The sequence below is a fragment of the Bombina bombina genome, chromosome 4 (assembly GCF_027579735.1).
Source record: "Bombina bombina isolate aBomBom1 chromosome 4, aBomBom1.pri, whole genome shotgun sequence".
Classification (NCBI taxonomy): Eukaryota; Metazoa; Chordata; class Amphibia; order Anura; family Bombinatoridae; genus Bombina; species Bombina bombina.
The window spans coordinates 957,928,827-957,947,520 of NC_069502.1; the positions used below are offsets into that span (position 1 = coordinate 957,928,827).

The following is an 18,694-nucleotide window of genomic DNA, read 5'->3' on the forward strand; positions in this document are numbered from 1 at the left end:
TATCATCCTGAGAGACATTAGGCTCAGAGACAAGTCATTTATCTTTACATTTTAAGGTTTTTTCTAAACATGAGGAACAAAATTGCATACAATTTGAGCCTCCAAACATAATAAGGATTTATCAAAAGTAACAGACTCATGTTCATTATCCATAGCTGATAAAGTACCCAAAAAGTAAGGAAAGTCCCTTTAAGAAAAATAGTTATTTTTTTCTTCAAAACGCTAGGGAAAATAAATAAAAAAATACACCTCTACACCTCAGAAGCTGAGGTGCCCTACCGTAACCTTCAGAGACTGAATGAACTAAGGACTCTCCAGTCAGACTGACGATATCTCACAGCCGCAACAAAGAAAACAACACACAGGAATGACACCACTCCGCTCAGAATCAGATGCGGAAGATCGGGAGGTCACGTGAGCGGCATCAAAAGTAAAAAGCGCACGTTTCCATACCCTGAAGTAAAAACGGAAGTAACCGTTTAAAACATTCCCCACAAAAGAAAACACAATCCCATCACTATCCTTGTTAAAAATCATATAGCCATAAGGTCAGAAGCCATCCCAGACCTATAAGGAAAGCCGTTAAACCCTTAATCTCTCACAAACAAAAAGTGCCTGCAAACTGCCCCAAAGAATCCTCAATAAAGGATTATAATTGTCCCATGAAAATTAAAGGGATAGTAAAGTAAAAATTAAACTTGCATGATTCAGATAGAGCATGTCATTTTAAGACACTTTTAAATTCACTTCTATTTTCAAATGTGCTTCGTTCCCTTAGTATCCCTTGTTAAAAAATGAATACGCACATATCATACACTAGTGGGAGCTGCTGCTAATTGGTGCCTGCACACATTTGTCTCTTGTGATTGGCTGAATAAATATTTTCAGCTTCCTGTCAGTAGTGCAATGCTGTCTCTTCAGCAATGGATAACAAGAGAATGAAGAAAATGTGATAATAAAGTAAATTGGAAAGTTGTTTAAAACTATGTTCTATCTGAATCATAAAATAAAATTTTGGGGTTTACTATCCCTTTAATGCAGAATAAAAATAGATAGTGCAAGCCTGCATTACCTAGAAGACAAGTGGCAGTTTGCAGCTGTCGGGCAAGAAGACAGCTCACAAGGTGTGAAAGGACACATACTACTATCAGAGACCTGTAGAAAAAGAAAGATCAGAGTAACCAACTCTTGCTTTGCTATACCTAGGGCAGCAAATATGTTAGAAAACAAAGCAGGGACCACCTAACCACTTTCTAACTGCTTAAAAGCCACCACTACTCTTAGTCAAGAAATTGATGTGGACACAGCTAAACCCAAATCCTTTTTTGCAGGAAAAAGTACCCATAAAAGGAATACAATTCTTCAGACACCAACTTCACATCCTTCATCGACAGAGGCAAAGAGAATGACTAGGGGTGTAGGGGTTATGGCTAAGGGAAGTCACACTTAACAGCTTTGCTGGGGTGCTCTTTGCCTCTTCCTGCTGGCCAGGAGTGAATATCCCACTAGTAATTGGAATGACGTTGTGGACTCTCCATGTCTTAGAAAAGAAAAAACAAAGCTGGCCTTTGTTTCTTCATTAAACTATATTGGAATTTATAGGTTGGCACATTCAAGTATTTTTTCCATGTTATAAATAGAACAGCTGTTTCATTTTTACTGCCAGTTGTTAAAAAGAAAAAAAAAGGTGTAAAAATGTACCTAGCACTGTGTACAGATTAAATGTGACCTGACTATAGTTCACTTTCTCTCATGGTTTATAAAAGGGACAAAGTCTTGACATAAAAAAAAGAATAAGATGTAGTAATTATAAAAAATTTGAAAATACAGATGTAAGCAATATATTGTACAAGTAGATACCTTGATCCAAATGGCTTGGGACCGGAAAAGGTTTGGATTTTGGAATAGTTTGGAATATCTGCATCTTTAAAATGGGACAGTTGGGGGACCAAGTGCAAACAACAATATATTTTGTCATTTAGGTAATATTTAAATGTCACAATACAGCTTCATAGGCTGCAACTAAAGGTAGTTTTATATCATTTTTAATACTTTTGTAATTTACAGGCAGGGAAGATAGTAATTTTTGAAAAGTTTATTTTAAAAAAATATTAATGAAAATGTTTGGATTTTGGCATTCTGAATGTTCTTTATATGAGGCTGCAGATTTAAATGGGCATGGAACTTAAAATTAGACTTATGATTCAGACAGAACATACAATTAACTTTTGTTTTCAAAATGTCCTCTTTATCCTGGTATCCTTGGTTAAAACTGAACTTGCTTCAAAGATAGAATACTAAGGTAAGCTCTCAAGTGCATGTTTTAAGCAGTATATGTAAATATATAGTCCCACATTTATGAACAAGCAGAAAGGAAATGTTCCCAGGCAGGGAACCTGTCTGTCCATGTGTGTGGGTAGCAATGCAGCATTAACTGCTTAAATTTAACAATGCATAACAGACATCCACCCTCCCCCCCCATTCTTGCTCAATATGAATAATCCAAGAACAATCAGTCCATGATGTTTTAATTCCGCCACCTCTGGAAGCAGCAATCTTATGACCGTTGCTTCTTAACTTGTGGTAGCAAGGTGACATCAGCAAGTCTGCACCATAATAACTCCAAAGCCGCATACGCAGCTTCATAAATGGAGCCCATAATGCTGTGGACAAGTGAACTCTCCTGAGTTTACCTCAGTATGTTGACATGGAGAGAAGATAAAATTCAACAAAGGGTACCAAGAGAAGTAGGAAAATAATAGATATACATTGGAATGTTTCTTTTTATTGTATTCTCTATCTGAATCATAAACGTTTTTATTAAATTTGAATTCCATGTCTCTTTAAAGACATTCCAAAATGAACTTAAATTCCATAGAAGAGACTACACCCTTTCCTGTTGAGAGCAGAGAATGTTAGATTGCAGGAAACAACTTCTGTTATCCTACTTCCTGCTCTAAAACGAAACAATATCAAATAAAACTTTATTGTAATGGTGTAAGTTTCCATTAGTTTTTCCTTTAAACTCAAGGATGAGTAAAAGTGCATTTCAACCATAGTGGTTGCTGCCTAAAGTACCATGGTAACTAATTCATGGAGTCTGATCATCGGTGGCTTATACAATCAAAAGATTCCTATAGTTACTATAAACATTTATACATTTTGACTTTTGAGAGGTTTTCATTTATAATAATTTAGAACATAGTTTGTGGTAAACATTATCACTGTTATTTCCTAGCAGGCGTAAAACAGAAACTTATGACACATACTTATCAACTTGCCTCCAGACACGAGTACTGGTACTTTGGTAGTTTACTTGTAGGAAGCCAAAATATGTTTTCTCTTTGACTCTTATTAGACTCTTGTTTGCCATTGTAATTCTATCTAAACAGAAATGTTTAACTAAAGGTCTCTAGTCCAGGTTTCATTATCTGCCCGACTATGCCTTCATAATTCTGATTAAAGAGACATAAATCTGGTATATGAAATGCACAGAGCTTTAAAACAATACAAGGGTTTAAAAAATGCACACATCCTGTTGCCAATATGGCTATAGGACACATGCACCTTCATTTGCCGCTAGCGCACGTCCCAAGTGCTGTACTTTTATTATTGGCATTTGAAACATGGGGGGCTGTATCACCAGCAGGTCAACAGTTAACACTTTAGCAGCAGTGTATGCAAGTATTTTTCAAAAAGGCTTCAAATTGTACTTGACATACAATTCACCAATGTACAATGTACCACCTTGATATCCATTTAATTTAAAGGAACATTAAAGCCATTTTTCATATATATACACGTTAGAAGTTAATCACTGGATTGCAAAAGATTTGCAAACAAAATGCATTTTTACAAGTATTTAAAACTGTAATTTTGTAAACAAATTTTTTTTTTTTAATTTTGATTACAGACCAGGTATACACTTTTGACAACCTACTTCTTTGCTATGACCAATTATAGACAGATATAAAAAGCCCCTACACATATTAACCAATCATTGTGCAGCATATAGGAAGGTCAGGATTGTTCATTCCACATAATGCACTCCAGCCTCTCTGTGGGAAGTGTAAAAACTACAATTTGTAGATGTAAATTATAGAAAAAGCAGGCAAAATAAAAATAAAACAATGCATTGCAATTTTGTTTCTTTGTGCATAATCAAACATTTTGGGCTAGATTACGAGTGGAGCACTAACAGTTACGCGTGTATGAAAAGGTGTTTATCGTGGGTGTTTGCGTGCGTCAGTTTTTTGTTTGTATTACAAGTTGAAAGTAAACTGGATTGCTTCAGCACATTTGAAGTTAACGTGCATCGGGTTAGCATGACCTTCTAGCACAGTTAACACTCAAGCGAAAGAGTTAAATAAAAATATTAAATAAAATTGTTAGCGCCTGTAATAGAATTAATACAGTCTCCCAATATTAACATACCACCTAAAAACACTATTACAAAGTTAATCAAAAGTCTTTTTAAATTAAATTAAATTAACTCCTAATCGACTGCTGTTATAACGTGTAATACTTCAAAAATGGTTAGCCCTGTAATGGTCAAAATGTGTAAACACTATCCGCAGTGGAAGTACAATAATCTATAAAATAAGAAGGCTGCAGCCTAATAGAGAATGTGTCTGAATTTATAATCCAACTGAAATACAAAGTAACCTGCGTGTATTGCTGCAATGAAGTGCAGTTCCTAGGGATTGAACGTGACAACGTATCATGTGACTGGGGGAATCCTGGAACGGTAGATGCAACAACTCTTAGGTGAGTGAGGCATACAAAAACCCATTGAGGGCTGGAAATAAGAATATTGGTTACGAAACTCCTCCTGTGTCACTGAATATAAGTCAAGTGGAGACTGGGACCAAGCCAGGACAATCAGCCATAATTTGAAGTCACCTTTGAGAGACACAATGGAGACTGTGAGTAAAACCAAAGATTCAGCTATAATTTGAGGTAACTCTGCTAACCATTCTTTAAGTATATCATTTTATATCAGCAGACGATAACAAGTACTATTTTTTAATTTCAAAAGGCTTTTCATAGACTTTTTAATAGTGCTTTTAGGTAGTCATTTTTAGGGTGGCATTTTAAGATTGGGAGACATCCCATTTAGGAACCGTTTTCATTCTATTACAGGTGCTAATAAATGTATGTTTTTTATGTTGAATAAATGTGTGTAATAGTATAAGTTTTAGCTTCTAGCGCCCTCTTTTCACTATTTTCAAGATACTGCTTGTATGCTCAAATATTAGTCTTCATATTTGTTACCTGTCCTCTGCAACCCTGTTATACCAGCTGTACCACCGAATATTAGCCCACAGTCCCTGCGATGTAACCGTATTATCAAAATGTTATCTTTCAATATTATCTCAACATGTCCCTAAGAGCACTGGCTTCATAGGCTGTCCCACAGTATACAGAATTCCTATGGCTATCCAGGAGATCTCTGATGAAACGCATGTACGCATGCACGAAACTTGTCAGTTCATAGGGAGTACACCTTCTCACCCTATGACTCAGATCAAATGTGAATTGAAGATACTATGGGACTCAGTGCTTGTTTTCAGAAGTAAGCATGCATGCAGGTAGGAGGGTTACAGAGACATCTGTGCCTGGAGAGGCCAGAGAAGTGACATTATAGTTCCAGTTTAGTCAAATATATTTACCTGTATGTTGCAGAGTCTCAAAGGAGAATAGCCATCAAAGCCAGGGACCCAGGAGAGACGGACACTATGTGCTGCTCTGTTTAAAGCTTTCACTTCAGTTGGTGGCTCAGGGTTACCTGAGGGAAATTGAAAATCATTAATATTTGTGTTATATCATAGCTTTCTAAAGCTGAAATTAACAAAACAAACAGATAAGGTATAATTCTGGAAAGAGTTTTATATTTCTATAACCACAGATAATAAGCAAAAACAGTTAAAGGGACAGTCAACTCAAAAAATGTTTAAATTTTTTTAAAATTGTTTAAAAAGATAGATAATCCCTTTATTACCCATTCCCCAGTTTTGCATAACCAACATAGTTATATTAATATAGTTTTAACCTCTGTAATTACCTTGTATCTATGCCTCTTTTGACAGCCCCCTGATCACATGACTTTTTTTTTATTATCTATTGACTTGCATTTTAGCTGAGCACATATATGGCCCACATGAGCTATCAGTCTCCTGTTGTGAAAAGCTAATAAAGAGGCTGTCTTCAGTGTCTTAGAAACGGGCAGAAATTTAGAGGTTTAAATGTTATAAAGTATATTAATATAACAATAATGGTTGTGCAAAACTGGGGAATGGGTAGTAAAGGCGTTATCTAACTTTTTAAACAATAACAATTTTAGTGTTGACTGTCCCTTTAACATAGAATTCTGTGCAGTTATTTTTTTTATTTCTGTAACAATGTAACAACTTTTAAGACATTGCTGTTCAGTTCCAGTCATTCAGGGCCACAAACTGATTACGGGGTTAAGCTTCTGGATGGTTAAATACATAGTTATTTCAGGTCAGTAATGTGCATAACCAATATTCCATAATTTATTTGCTAAATATGTGCTGTGTGGTCTGTTAATCCAGAGCTGATATATAGATCCTAACAAAGACTGACTCTATTTGAGGACAAGCAGAAGCCTTTATGCCTTATGTTTTTAAAGCTTTTGTACATTTGAGTCAGATTTGTAGCACTGAAAAATCTTAAAAAAATGCCTGTAATAAATAAAGTCAGCTCTGGATCAACAATGCACAGCCAATCCTGAGCTAAACATGGGCTGTGAGCCAACCAAAAGCTCCATATGTGTGTAGCCACCAATCAGCTCAGGATTTGCAGTGAACTGCTGCTCCGGAGTTGACTTAATTGTATGTTAAACCCCTTTAAACACACTGATCTATGCCATCGCAGTCCAAAAGAAAATACTATAGCATATTAAAGGATTTTATTATTGATCTTGTATTTCCCTTTATAAGTAAAAAGCAATAGGAACCTGCGAACAATAAAAATTCCCCGAACTATTTTCATTTAGGTGATGTTCGCCAACATATGTTGTCTGGTTATTAAAACAGGAACAGAAAAAAAAACACATTTATTTATACCACAAGAAAAAAATCACATCACTAAGAGGAAGCACAATTTGCTTTTTTCTTCCAAACCTTATTTACACAATACTGTTGCCTAAATGTACCTAATCTGTCTAGTTAGCGGAAAACCGTGAAAGTGCTGCATTTTTGGTTGCAAACGCTTGTCTTTTGTTGCAACATAATCTGACTGATCTATTCTCAACAGTGGGTAAAATATTTAGTTTCTTAGAAATAATTTTTTTTTATTTTCTTTTTAACTATTTAAAAAAAAAAAATTGTTTAGGAAAAAAATCCATCTAAAATAACATTATACATTTCAGATCAATTATAGGCTATTACAAATATTTTTGTTTAAATATGTTTGCTGAAGAAATAAATACAGTATCAATCAGTCTGTCTTTTGCTCTTCAAAAGTGTTTGTCCTACAAAAAAATTAGAAGCAGCTCATTAAATTATTCCAATCCATTAGAAATAAAGGGTCACACAGATTCAAACATTTTCTATCTTTTATATGAAAGAACAGCACTTAAAGCGACAGTCTACGCCAGAATTTTTATTGTTTAAAAAGATAGATAATCCCTTTATTACCCATTCCCAGTTTTGCATAACCAACACTGTTATATTAATATACATTTTACCTCTGTGATTACCTTGTATCTAAGCCTCTGCAGACTGCCCCCTTATCTCAGTTCTTTTGTCACACTTGCATTTTAGCCAATCAGTGCCCCCGTCATAAGTAATAAGCCTCATATGCTAATTTCTAAGCCCTTGAAGGCCGCCTCTTATCTCAGTGCATTGTTGACCGTTTTTCACAGCTAGACAGTGCTAGTTCATGTATTCCATATAGATAACATTGTGCTCATCCCAGTGGATTTACCTAGGAGTCAAGACTGATTGTCTAAAATGCAAGCCTATCAAAAGAACTTAAAGGGCCATAATACCCAAATGTTTAAACACTTAAAAGTGATGCAGCATAGCTGTAAAAAGCTGACTAGAAAATATCACCTGAACATCTCTATGTAAAAAAGAAAGATATTTTACCTCAAAAAATCCTCAGTAGCCACCTCCCATCGTAAAGGATATCTTAGCAGCATATTAGTGTGTCTGTCCGGGGACAACTGAAGGGATGAGCATCGTGAACTCTCATATTATTTCACCAATTAGGTAAAGGAAGCTTACTATGAAATCTCATGAGAGTTAAGTCAAATCTCATGAGATCACAGTAAGAGTTCATGACCTCAGCACTGCTGATGCTGATTGGCTGCTGTTCATTTCTTCATTTTTTTTAATTTTTTTACCTGCAGCTGGGAGCAGCTGAGTATAACTTTTTACACAGAACTAACTCTACTAAGCAGAGTAGATTGTGAGGTAAAATGTCTTCCTTTTTTACATAGAGATGCTCAGGTGATATTTTCCTGTCAGCTTTTTACAGTTATACTGCATCAGTTTCAAGTGATTTAGCATAGGAGTATTATGTCCCTTTAAATAAGGGGGCAGTTTGCAGAAGCTTAGATACAAGGAAATCACAGAGGTAAACATTGTTAAAATAACCCTGTTGGTTATGAAAAACTGGGGAATGGGTAATAATGGGATTATCTATCTTTTTAAACAATACAAATTTTGGAGTAGGCTGTCGCTTTAATTTACCTTTATTTTGCCATCTGAAAAAGCTGCTTTGCCTGCTGAACCATTATCTATGCTGAAAATTGGCTACAGAATAGCTATCCATACATGAAGAAACAGCAGACATTAACCTCCCTGGAAAGGAGTGACAGAAAAAGCACAGTCCATTGGAAATGGTGTTCATGCAGCAGCTTTGAAAACACACAGCTTCACAGCTTCCTGCCCGACTACAATAACCCTTTAAGTATAAGTTGTGTAAATTTAAAGAAAAACTAAAGGAAAGTCTGTGTTTGTGTGCAACCAATTCCAATGTATTTATTGCCCACTGATTGACTGGGGCAACTGCAAAAAAAGGTTGATGTATTCAGCACAGGAATATTCATAAAGCACTGTAAAACAGTCTGAGATATTCTCCTTTGCATGGAACAGATATGTGTATCGTGATATAAAAACTGGTGAATCATTTCTGAATGTTACTAATGGTTTAAAGAGCTGCACAAGGGTCTTTGTTTTGCATGCACCTGCCTTTCACAGCTAACGTCTCCACGTGTTATTTTTTATGCCAAAAGCATGAAACATCATATTGTTTTTATTCCATAAATAACCCTACAGTTTTTTCTGTTCTGATTCCTGGGAAACATTATTCCATTAATGAATGGCTCTCTTCCAACACTGAGGCTAAACTGCAGCAGGCAATACACACAGCACTCCTCTATCCATAAAATTCCTCATAATACTGATATCACAATCTAAGTATAATCAAATAAAACCATCTCTACTGCCCTAAGGATTCTTGTAATGAAGATGAAACCCCACATCACAGCATGGAAGGAGGGTTTATTAATCCTGTTTGGCGTAATGGAGGTAGGGTTGGTTTCAGGGCAAGGAGAGGGTTTTCATGCTTCTTTAGGGAGATGCGTTATTTTTCAGGAGCTGAATTTGTACTAAGCTCAGAGCCTGCATTGCTTGTCCAATTAAGTGGATCCATTATTAACGGTACAGTGTACTGCTCTGAATGTACCTTTATCTTAAAGGAACAGTAATGTCATAATTTGCTTCCTTCTCTTGTTATTATTTGCTGAAAGGTTTATCTAGGTAAGCTCAGGAGTAGAAAAGAACCTAGGTTCTAGCTGCTGATTGGTGGCTGCATATATATATATATATATATATATACCAATTGTCATTGGCTCACCCATGTGTTCAGTTAGAAACCAGTAGTTAATTGCTTCTCCTTTAACAAATGATACCAAGAGAATGAAGCAAATTTGATAATAGAAGTAAATTGGAAAGTTGTTTAAAATTGTATGTTCTACCTAAATCATGCAATATTCTTTTTGGGTTTCATGTCCCTTTAAAGGGACTGTAACATTATGCATTGTATATTAAAAATCACACCATATACCTAAATGTTTTCCCTTGCTTTTTTGTAAAATATTAATCTTTTTGCTCCTGTTAAGTGCGTACTTACAGACAGAGTCACCTGGCCATCCATAGCTTGTAACCATTTTTACTGAAGCAGTGCAGCCAATCAGATGCTGTACCATCTGCCCCATTCACATTAAGCAGAGTTCTACTACACATGCACATCAAGGCTTAGGGGTAGACCCCCGTAGTTTCAGGATCCTCTGAAACTGAAGTTAAGAAGCAGCGGTCTTAAGACTGCTGCTCCTTAACTCGTCCACCAACTCTGAGACGGCGGACAGCAATCTGCCCGATCGGGATGATTAACACCCCCTGCTAGCGGCCGATTGGCCGCGAATATGCAGGGGGCGGCATTGCACAAGCATTTCACGAGAAATGCTTGTGCAGTGACAATTGCCGACAGCATATGCTGACGGCATTTATCAATGTGTGGCGGACATGATCCCCTACAGTGGATCATGTCCGCCCGCACAATGATAAATCTGCCCCTGTGATTCTTTGCCATTAACACACACAAGTCATGCTATGTAGCAGGCAGTACAGCATCTGATTGCTCAGTAAAGAACATGGTGACAAGTCAAGCATGCTCCCAATGGGGTGTAATTTTATGCTTTTGATTAAAGGGACACTGAGTAAAGAATTGCCTCTGTACACAAAGGCAATTCTTAGGTATTTAAAGGTTTATTTTAGGTGATGATTTCAATGAGCAGTCAACATATTTATGTTTAATAAATAGCTGAGGCCATTATAAATAATGTTTGTGCTTTCGTACCAGAACTTATTGCCATTTGTAGGTCAAGTAGATAGAAGTCTTTTATAATACAAAAGGGATCTATTTCCTTCAGACAATGGGTAAACATGAAATTTACAGAAAACATGATCAGACGTGTCAAATCTTTTTATTATTTTAGAACTTTGTTTCAACCTGGTGTTGCAACAGCATCTGCAAATAGCAGAAATTTATGGCTGGAGGCATAAAGTTATATTTTGAGGTTAACTTTTTGATTCACTGTTGAAAATGACTCAGTATTTTATATGCACAAGTCTTGAGAAAGACATAATATATTGTGTAATGATGATACACTGACTTTAAAATCAGAATATATGACATCAGGACATATAATTCACTTAAAACAGCTTGAAAGGAAATAATAATATCCTTTAATGTTTAAAGTGTACGAATTGTTGCAATCTATATCACTTCCTTCAACAAATAGTGACCGGACCAGTTTGTAAAGGAAGGAAAACTCTGATTCATAACTTCCTAATTTAAATGAGAAATTACCATGTTTTGTATTTTGTCTCATGTACAGTATTTAATGAGAAATGGTGTAACTTTATAAATAATGACTAATAATAATGAGCCCCAAAATTAACGGAATTAATATAAATAATTAATTTAAATTATTTGCACCCATGTCTATATTTTTTTTTTTAAAGGTTTTTATTGAGACAATCAAAGAAAAATACATAAAAAAAGAAAAGGCAGGTATAAACCTTTACAACATAGTAATTTCACATCATCCTGGATATAGAGTTAAGATTGGAATGAACATCTTATAGTTGCTTTTACATATCCAGTTATTGCAATGAGGAAAGGTTACTTGGACATAAATACTTTGTCTTCATTTTATAGTTATAAGGAATAACAGTAGAATAAAATTATTCAACAATATAATACAAAACATACAACTCAAGATTAATTGGAACAAATTTGTCTAGCATCTTATCAAGAGTAGGGTTATTGGAAGTCTGTATAGTGTGAGTAGCTGCGAAGTGAACACAGGAGAGACACAAAGGGTGTCCACACCCAGGAGGACCGTATGCAGACCTGACCTGGTATGTGGCTGTGTATATATGTGTATTTGTGTCTGTACAGTTGGATATATGACTAGCGATGTAGGGGAGGGGGGGGGTGGGGAGGGGGTATGATTTTATTTGGGTGGGGGTCCTGTGAGCTTCCAGACTAGTCTGGGAAAAGTGTGAGCCACTGGTGCCATATTCTAATGTGCAAGTCTGTCTTGTCTAACACTCGAAAGGAGTATTGCTCCATCAGTCTGATGTGCCTGATGGTGGATAGTATTTGCGTGTAGGATGGTGGGTTTTTGTTCCTCCATGTCCTGGCTATAGCCAGTTTAGTTGCCATGAAAAGGTAGATCGTGAGGGCCTCTGTGGGGCTGTCTAATGTGGGAACTGGCATATGCAGAAGGGCAACTTCCGGTAGGTAAGGAGGGTAAATACCTAGGTGATGAAGTGTGTTGTATGTTTTTTTCCACAGGGGCTGGATTTTTGGGCATGACCACCAGATGTGTATATGTGTGCCCGATTGTCTGCATAAACGCCAGCACAGAGGGGATTGTGAGTTGTACGTTTTATGTAGGTGAACTGGGACTAGGTGCCATCTGACTGAGATTTTATAATACAGCTCCCATAAAGTAGCACAGTGGAGTAGCTTTCTAGTTATCTGTATTCTGCTCTGCCATATGTCGATGTCTACAAGGAATCCTATTTCTTTCTCCCAGGCTGTATGTTGTGGGATTTTGAGGGAAGGTTTAGTATTGGCCAGGAGGGTGTAATGTAAGGATAGCGGATGTTTGATGTTGTGCGCGTTAGCCCTTGTCTGATCCCAGATGGTGGGTGGCCGAAGTACTTTCGTCGGGTATCCCCAGGAGCGGAGTAAGGAGCTAATTCGGTAGGCTTCAAACTGTAATTTCGGGGGTATGTTAAATTTGGCGCAAAGCTGCGGGTGAGAGAGCCAGGTCCCCGAGTCGTAAAAGTCCATAACTGATTTGATATGTAGGTCCTGCCATTTGTCGAAGTGTGTTTCAGGCAGCGTAGACAAAGCCGCCGACAAGGTGAGGGCGGGTGAGGGGTGGGGTGATATGTTGGGATCATGACGGATAGAGTCCCAAAGTTTTAGTGCGTTGTGAAGTGTGGGGTGCAGGGGTCCTAACTTATGCCTGTGATGTGAGGGGATCCACAAAAGATCTGGAAGGGTAAGGTTGGGAGGGAGTGTGGAGGATTCCACCAGGTACCAACCAAAAGTGTTTGCTTTAACATTATTCCATTCTAGAATGTGTGAGAGTCTAGAGGCGTTAAAATAGGTAAAGAGGTTAGGTAGAGCCAGTCCCCCTTGTGCATGGGGTCGTTCTAGGGTGTGCCTCGCTGTCCTAGGTCATCTGCCTTTCCAAATATAATTAGTGATTAACCCTTGAAGCTTGTTTAGTACAGGTCTTGGAATGTTATACGGTATGCAGCGAAAGAGGTGATTTTAGGGAGGAAAGACATCTTAATGGACATTATTCTCCCTGTCCAAGATATTTCCCTGTATTCCCAAGTACCTAGTAGTTTATGGAACTCTGTAAGTCGCTCAGTAAAATTTTTGTGTATGGTGGAGGCGGGATCCAGAGTCAAGTGAACGCCCAGGGCCTTAACTGAATCAGACCTCCAATTAAATTTATAATGGTCTTGCAAGGCTTTAAGTGCCTGAGGCAGAATATTTACTCATAGAGCTTCCGTATTATCTATGTTTAGCTTGTAGAAGCTCATGGGGCTAAATGTTTCAATGATCTTAAAGATTGCCGGTAAAGACTCTGTTGGGGAAGTTAAGAATAGGGTGATGTCGTCCGCATAGAGCGAGATTTTGTGTATATGATTACTGGTTTCCTGACCTTTCACCGAGGGGTCTATCCTAATTGCTTGTGCTAGGGGCTCTATGGCTGTGGCGAAGAGCAGTGGGGAGAGGGGGCAGCCCTGTCTAGTGCCATTAGTGATGGTAAATGAGTCTGATTGGAAGCCTGTGCCTCTTATTCGGGCAGTAGGATGGGAGTATAAAGCCTGAATGGCCTTAATGAAAGGGGCTGGAAACTTAAAAACCTCCAGTGTCTCCCATAAGTATCTCCATCGCACCCTGTCGAAGGCTTTCTCTGCGTCCCGGGACAAGGCCAGAAATTGGGCCTCACCCCTGGACACCAAGTTAAATATGTCTAAGATTCGTCTAGTGGCGTCAGGACCTTCTCTGGCTGGGATAAATCCCACCTGGTCTGGGTGTATAATGGTAGAAATTACTCTCGACATTCTGTTAGCTCCATGTCTATATTTTTTATATTTTATATATGTAATTTTTGCTCCTTGTTTTAATCTATTTTTGTACATATCATTACCTGTATATAATGAGAGAGAGAGAGAGAAGAGAGAGAGAGAAAGAGAGGGGTTTAAGAATAAATAGAACTTGCGTCGGGTTATCACTCATGTGGAAACGTTTTACTTTTAACTTGTAATACGCCTGCTACCTGATGCACACAAAAAGATTACTTCTAGCAGAGGTAATGAGCGAGCGGGAGCGCAAACTACTGCTCCACTCGTAATCTAGCCCAATTACATTAAACCAAAGGAACGGTTCTCACATCACTTCTCATGTTTTAAGACAAAATAAGATATTAATAAATACTTTGTTAGTTCCCCCATTGGCGTCCAGCTTGTGGGGCACACAACTGGAGAAAGCCAGATTCGTCATCGATATACAAAATACAGAAGGGGGTGCGGGAGGAGGATCCTCAGTATGTTTACAGTAACAAAATGGTAAGTATATTAAAAAAAAGTGTTTTTGTAAAGTTTAATGAATTAAAGTGTCCCTGTTTTTAAGAATATTTTTAGATACTGGGCACTAAGTCCTTTAAACAGAACTACTGACTAGATTACAAGTGGATAGCAATAGCACAGGGTGCGTTATCTTTTGCTCAATCTCGTGCAAAGAATAACGTAAATCTGTTATTAAAAGTGTACGGTTAAATATATTAACTAAAGCATCTAAACGCGACAAACTGTTTTAGTGCATCCTATAACTTTAATGGATAGAACAGGGATTGCCATTAGCACCCTCACTGTACTCACAAGTGCTACGTTAAAGGTTTATAAAACAATACTAAATGTTTCATACACAAGACATATATAGTAATTAATAAAGATACGAACAATCAAGCGACTTACTTTGAGTACTTTTAGGCCTCTATTTAACAAAGTCTGGCGGACCTGATCCGACAGTGCGGATCAGGTCCGCCAGACCTCGCTGAATACGGAGAGCAATACACTCTCCGTATTCAGCATTGCACCAGCAGCTCACAAGAGCTGATGGTGCAACGCCGCCCCTTGCAGACTCGCGGCCAATTGGCCGCCAGCAGGGAGGTGTCAATCAACCCGATCGTACTCGATCAGGTTGAATTCCGGCGATGTCTGTCCAAGTGCTCAGAGCAGGCGGACAGGGTTATGGAGCAGCGGTCTTTGTGACCGCTGTTTCATAACTGCTGTTTCTGGCGAGCCTGCAGGCTCGCCAGAAACACGGAGCATCAAGCTCCATTCGGAGCTTGATAGATAGGCCCCATCGTGTCTAAACGAAGCTACTTTGCATTTTAAAATAGCTATTTTAATTTCCACTATGATGTTATCAACAACCGCCACAAAAATGGGCTCCACTACAACAAAACAGCGATTTTAAAATTACATACGCTTATCTGCCCTGAGTGCTCCAGAGCGAATGCACACTAATATTAATTCATTTCTGCATGCACAATGCTTTACTTGAAGATCTAGCCAGCAATATGCTCAATTTGGAGGATATACGACAAAGCTCACAGCTGTGTCACTGATCTGTGTGTAATTTATGTCAGCAGCATAAACTGTGCACATGCATTGTACAGACCCAGCACCATATTCTTAGCTAGACCCCTGTGATATAATGAGTCCAACAGGGGGTTTGGAAAAGATAGGAATTTCAATGACATATTACACAAATAAATAGTGAAAATGCCAAAACAATTGTGTAAAATAAAGTTAAAGTATTAGGATATAGTCCTTCCTCCAGATTCTTTTGAGTGCTGGGTTAATCCTGGACATAGATCTCAGGGGGGAAAAGGGAAACAGACAATAGTGAAGTCTGTTTTAACAAACCAATGTTTTTATGAGTGGTCAGGTTCTCACACACGTTTGAGCTATAACTCAGCTCTTAGTGGTTAGGCAGGTAGGTATAAGGCCCCTCAGCACTCCCTCTTGGTGTATGTCTTCCAATTATGGAGAGAAATAACACAGAAAACAAATAGTGAAGACAATTTTTTCAAAGGGGAATATAGTCTTATTGACTGGTATTCACACAGCAATGAGCTATAACTTAGCTCTAAGTGGTTAAGCAGGTAGATATTTAGCTTCCTCCAGATAAAACAGGAACAGTAGCTCATAAGAATAAAATATTTATATACAGTTGTATGCAAAAGTTTGGGCACCCCTGACAATTTCCATGATTTTCGTTTATAAATTACTGGGTGTTTCAATCAGCAATTTCATTTTGATCTATAAAATAACTGAAGGACACAGTAATATTTCAGTAGTGAAATTAGGTTTAGTGGATTATCAGAAAATGTGCAATATGCATCAAAACGAAATTAGACAGGTGCATAAATTTGGGCACCCCAACAGAAATATTGCATCAATATTTAGTACAGCCTCCTTTAGCAGAAATAACAACCTCTAGATGCTTCCTATAGCCTGTAATGAGTGTCTGGATTCTGGATGAAGGTATTTTGGATCATTCCTCCTTGCAAAACATCAGTTGAGTTAGGTTTGATGGTTGCCGTGCATGGACAGCCCGCTTCAAATCACCCCACAGATTTTCAATGATATTCAGGTCTGGGGACTGGGATTGCCATTCCAGAACATTGGACTTGTTCCTCTGCATAAATGCCAGAGTAGATTCTGAGCAGTGTTTTGGATTGTTGTCTTGTTGAAATATTCAGCCCGGCGCAACTTCAACTTTGTGACTGATTCCTGAACATTATTCTCAAGTATCTGCTGATATTGAGTGGAATCCATGTGACCCTCAACTTTAACAAGATTCCCAGTACCGACACTGGCCACACAGCCCCACAGCATGATGGAACATCCACCAAATTTTACTGTGGGTAGCAAGTGTTTGTCTTGGAATGCTGTGTTCTTTTGCCGCCATGCACAACGCCCCTTGTTTTGACCAAATAACTCAATCTTTGTTTCATCAGTCCACAGCACCTTCTTCCAAAATGAAGCTGGCTTGTCCAAATGTGCGTTTCCACACCTCAAGCGACTCTGTTTGTGGCGCGTGTGCAGAAAAGGATTCTTCCACATCACTCTCCCATACAGCTTCTCCTTGTGCAAAATGTGCTAAATTGTTGAACGATGCACAGTAACACCATCTGCAGCAAGATGATGTTGTAGGTCTTTGGAGGTGGTCTGTGGGCTGTTTTTGACCGTTCTCACCATCCTTTTGCCTCTCCGATATTTTACTTCTGGCCTTAACAAGAACTGTGCCTGTGGTCTTCCATTTCCTCACTATGTTCCTCTCAGTGGACACTGACAGCTTAAATCTCAGTGATAGCTTTGTGTAGCCTTCCCCTAAACCATAATGTTGAACAATCTTTGTTTACAGATAATTTGTGAGTTGTTTAGAAGCCCCCATGTTGTCACTCTTCAGAGGAGAGTCAAAGAGAACAACAACTTGCAATTGGCCACCTTAAATACCTTTTTCTCATGATTGGATGCACCCGTCTATGAAGTTCAAGGCTTAATGGGCTCACCAAACCAATTGTGTGTTCCAATTAATCAGTGCTAGGTAGTTACAGGTATTCAAATGAACAAAATGACAAGGGTGCCCAAATTTACAGTATGCACCTGTCTAATTTCGTTTTAATGCATATAACACATTTTCTGTTAATCCAATAAACCTTATTTCACTATTGAAATATTACTGAGTCCTTCAGTTATTTTATAAATCAAAATGAAATTGCTGATCCAAACACCAAATTATTTATAAATGAAAATCATGGAAGTTGTCAGGGGTGCCTAAACTTTTGCATACAACTGTATTAAATTTACAGGACAAATGACAATACTGTGTTCAGGCATTACAGCTAATATCTTCCGCTCAGTAACATTTATCATGAACATACCACATGCACAATTAACTGAAAAGCAGAATAGCCGAGCAACCCAGCAGTAAAACTAGTCCTTACAATGTCCTTAAAAACAGCAAACTCTGAATGTTTCACTACTTTCCTATTAAAAAAGCCACAAGTGGTTGCTCTTGATAGAAGCACATGATATATATGAGAAGACCTGTGATATCATTTAGAAAAATTAAGATGTAATGGTACACATGGGAAAAGAGGCGAGCAGGATAGTTTCTCCGGCTGCCACTATGGGTGAGATAGACTTCATATAAAGGCAAACTAAAGACACAGCTTTTTGTCTCGGGTGCTGTAGAGGAAAAAGAAGGTTATACCTATGAGAAGAAGTCATGAGGTGCTAGTCTGGATCCATCTGTAAGAGGAAAGAAAAAGAGCAGAGCTGTTATGAAGACAGCCTTCTTTTCGTAGAAACATTAAAAAAAAAAAGCAGATAGAAGGAGATTTAGGTTGTCTTTTGTTTATTTCTCTGTCCAGGTGATCCCATACTGTCTCTATAATATTCAGGTCTGGAATCTGTGGAGGCCAGTCAATGACGGTCAGTGTTTTATCAGGTGTTTTTCTCTCCAAATAAGATTTCACTTCATTAGC

General features: G+C 38.0%; 1 protein-coding gene across 1 annotated transcript in view; it reads right to left on the bottom strand.

The window, feature by feature from the left end:
- The window catches only part of MERTK (MER proto-oncogene, tyrosine kinase), a 355,152-nt gene that overhangs the window by 118,125 nt on the left and 218,333 nt on the right, over positions 1–18,694 (bottom strand). The window contains exon 6 of the mRNA XM_053711970.1: positions 5,673–5,788. Coding sequence (XP_053567945.1) covers positions 5,673–5,788 — 116 coding nt within the window. The remainder of the gene's footprint in view (positions 1–5,672; positions 5,789–18,694) is intronic.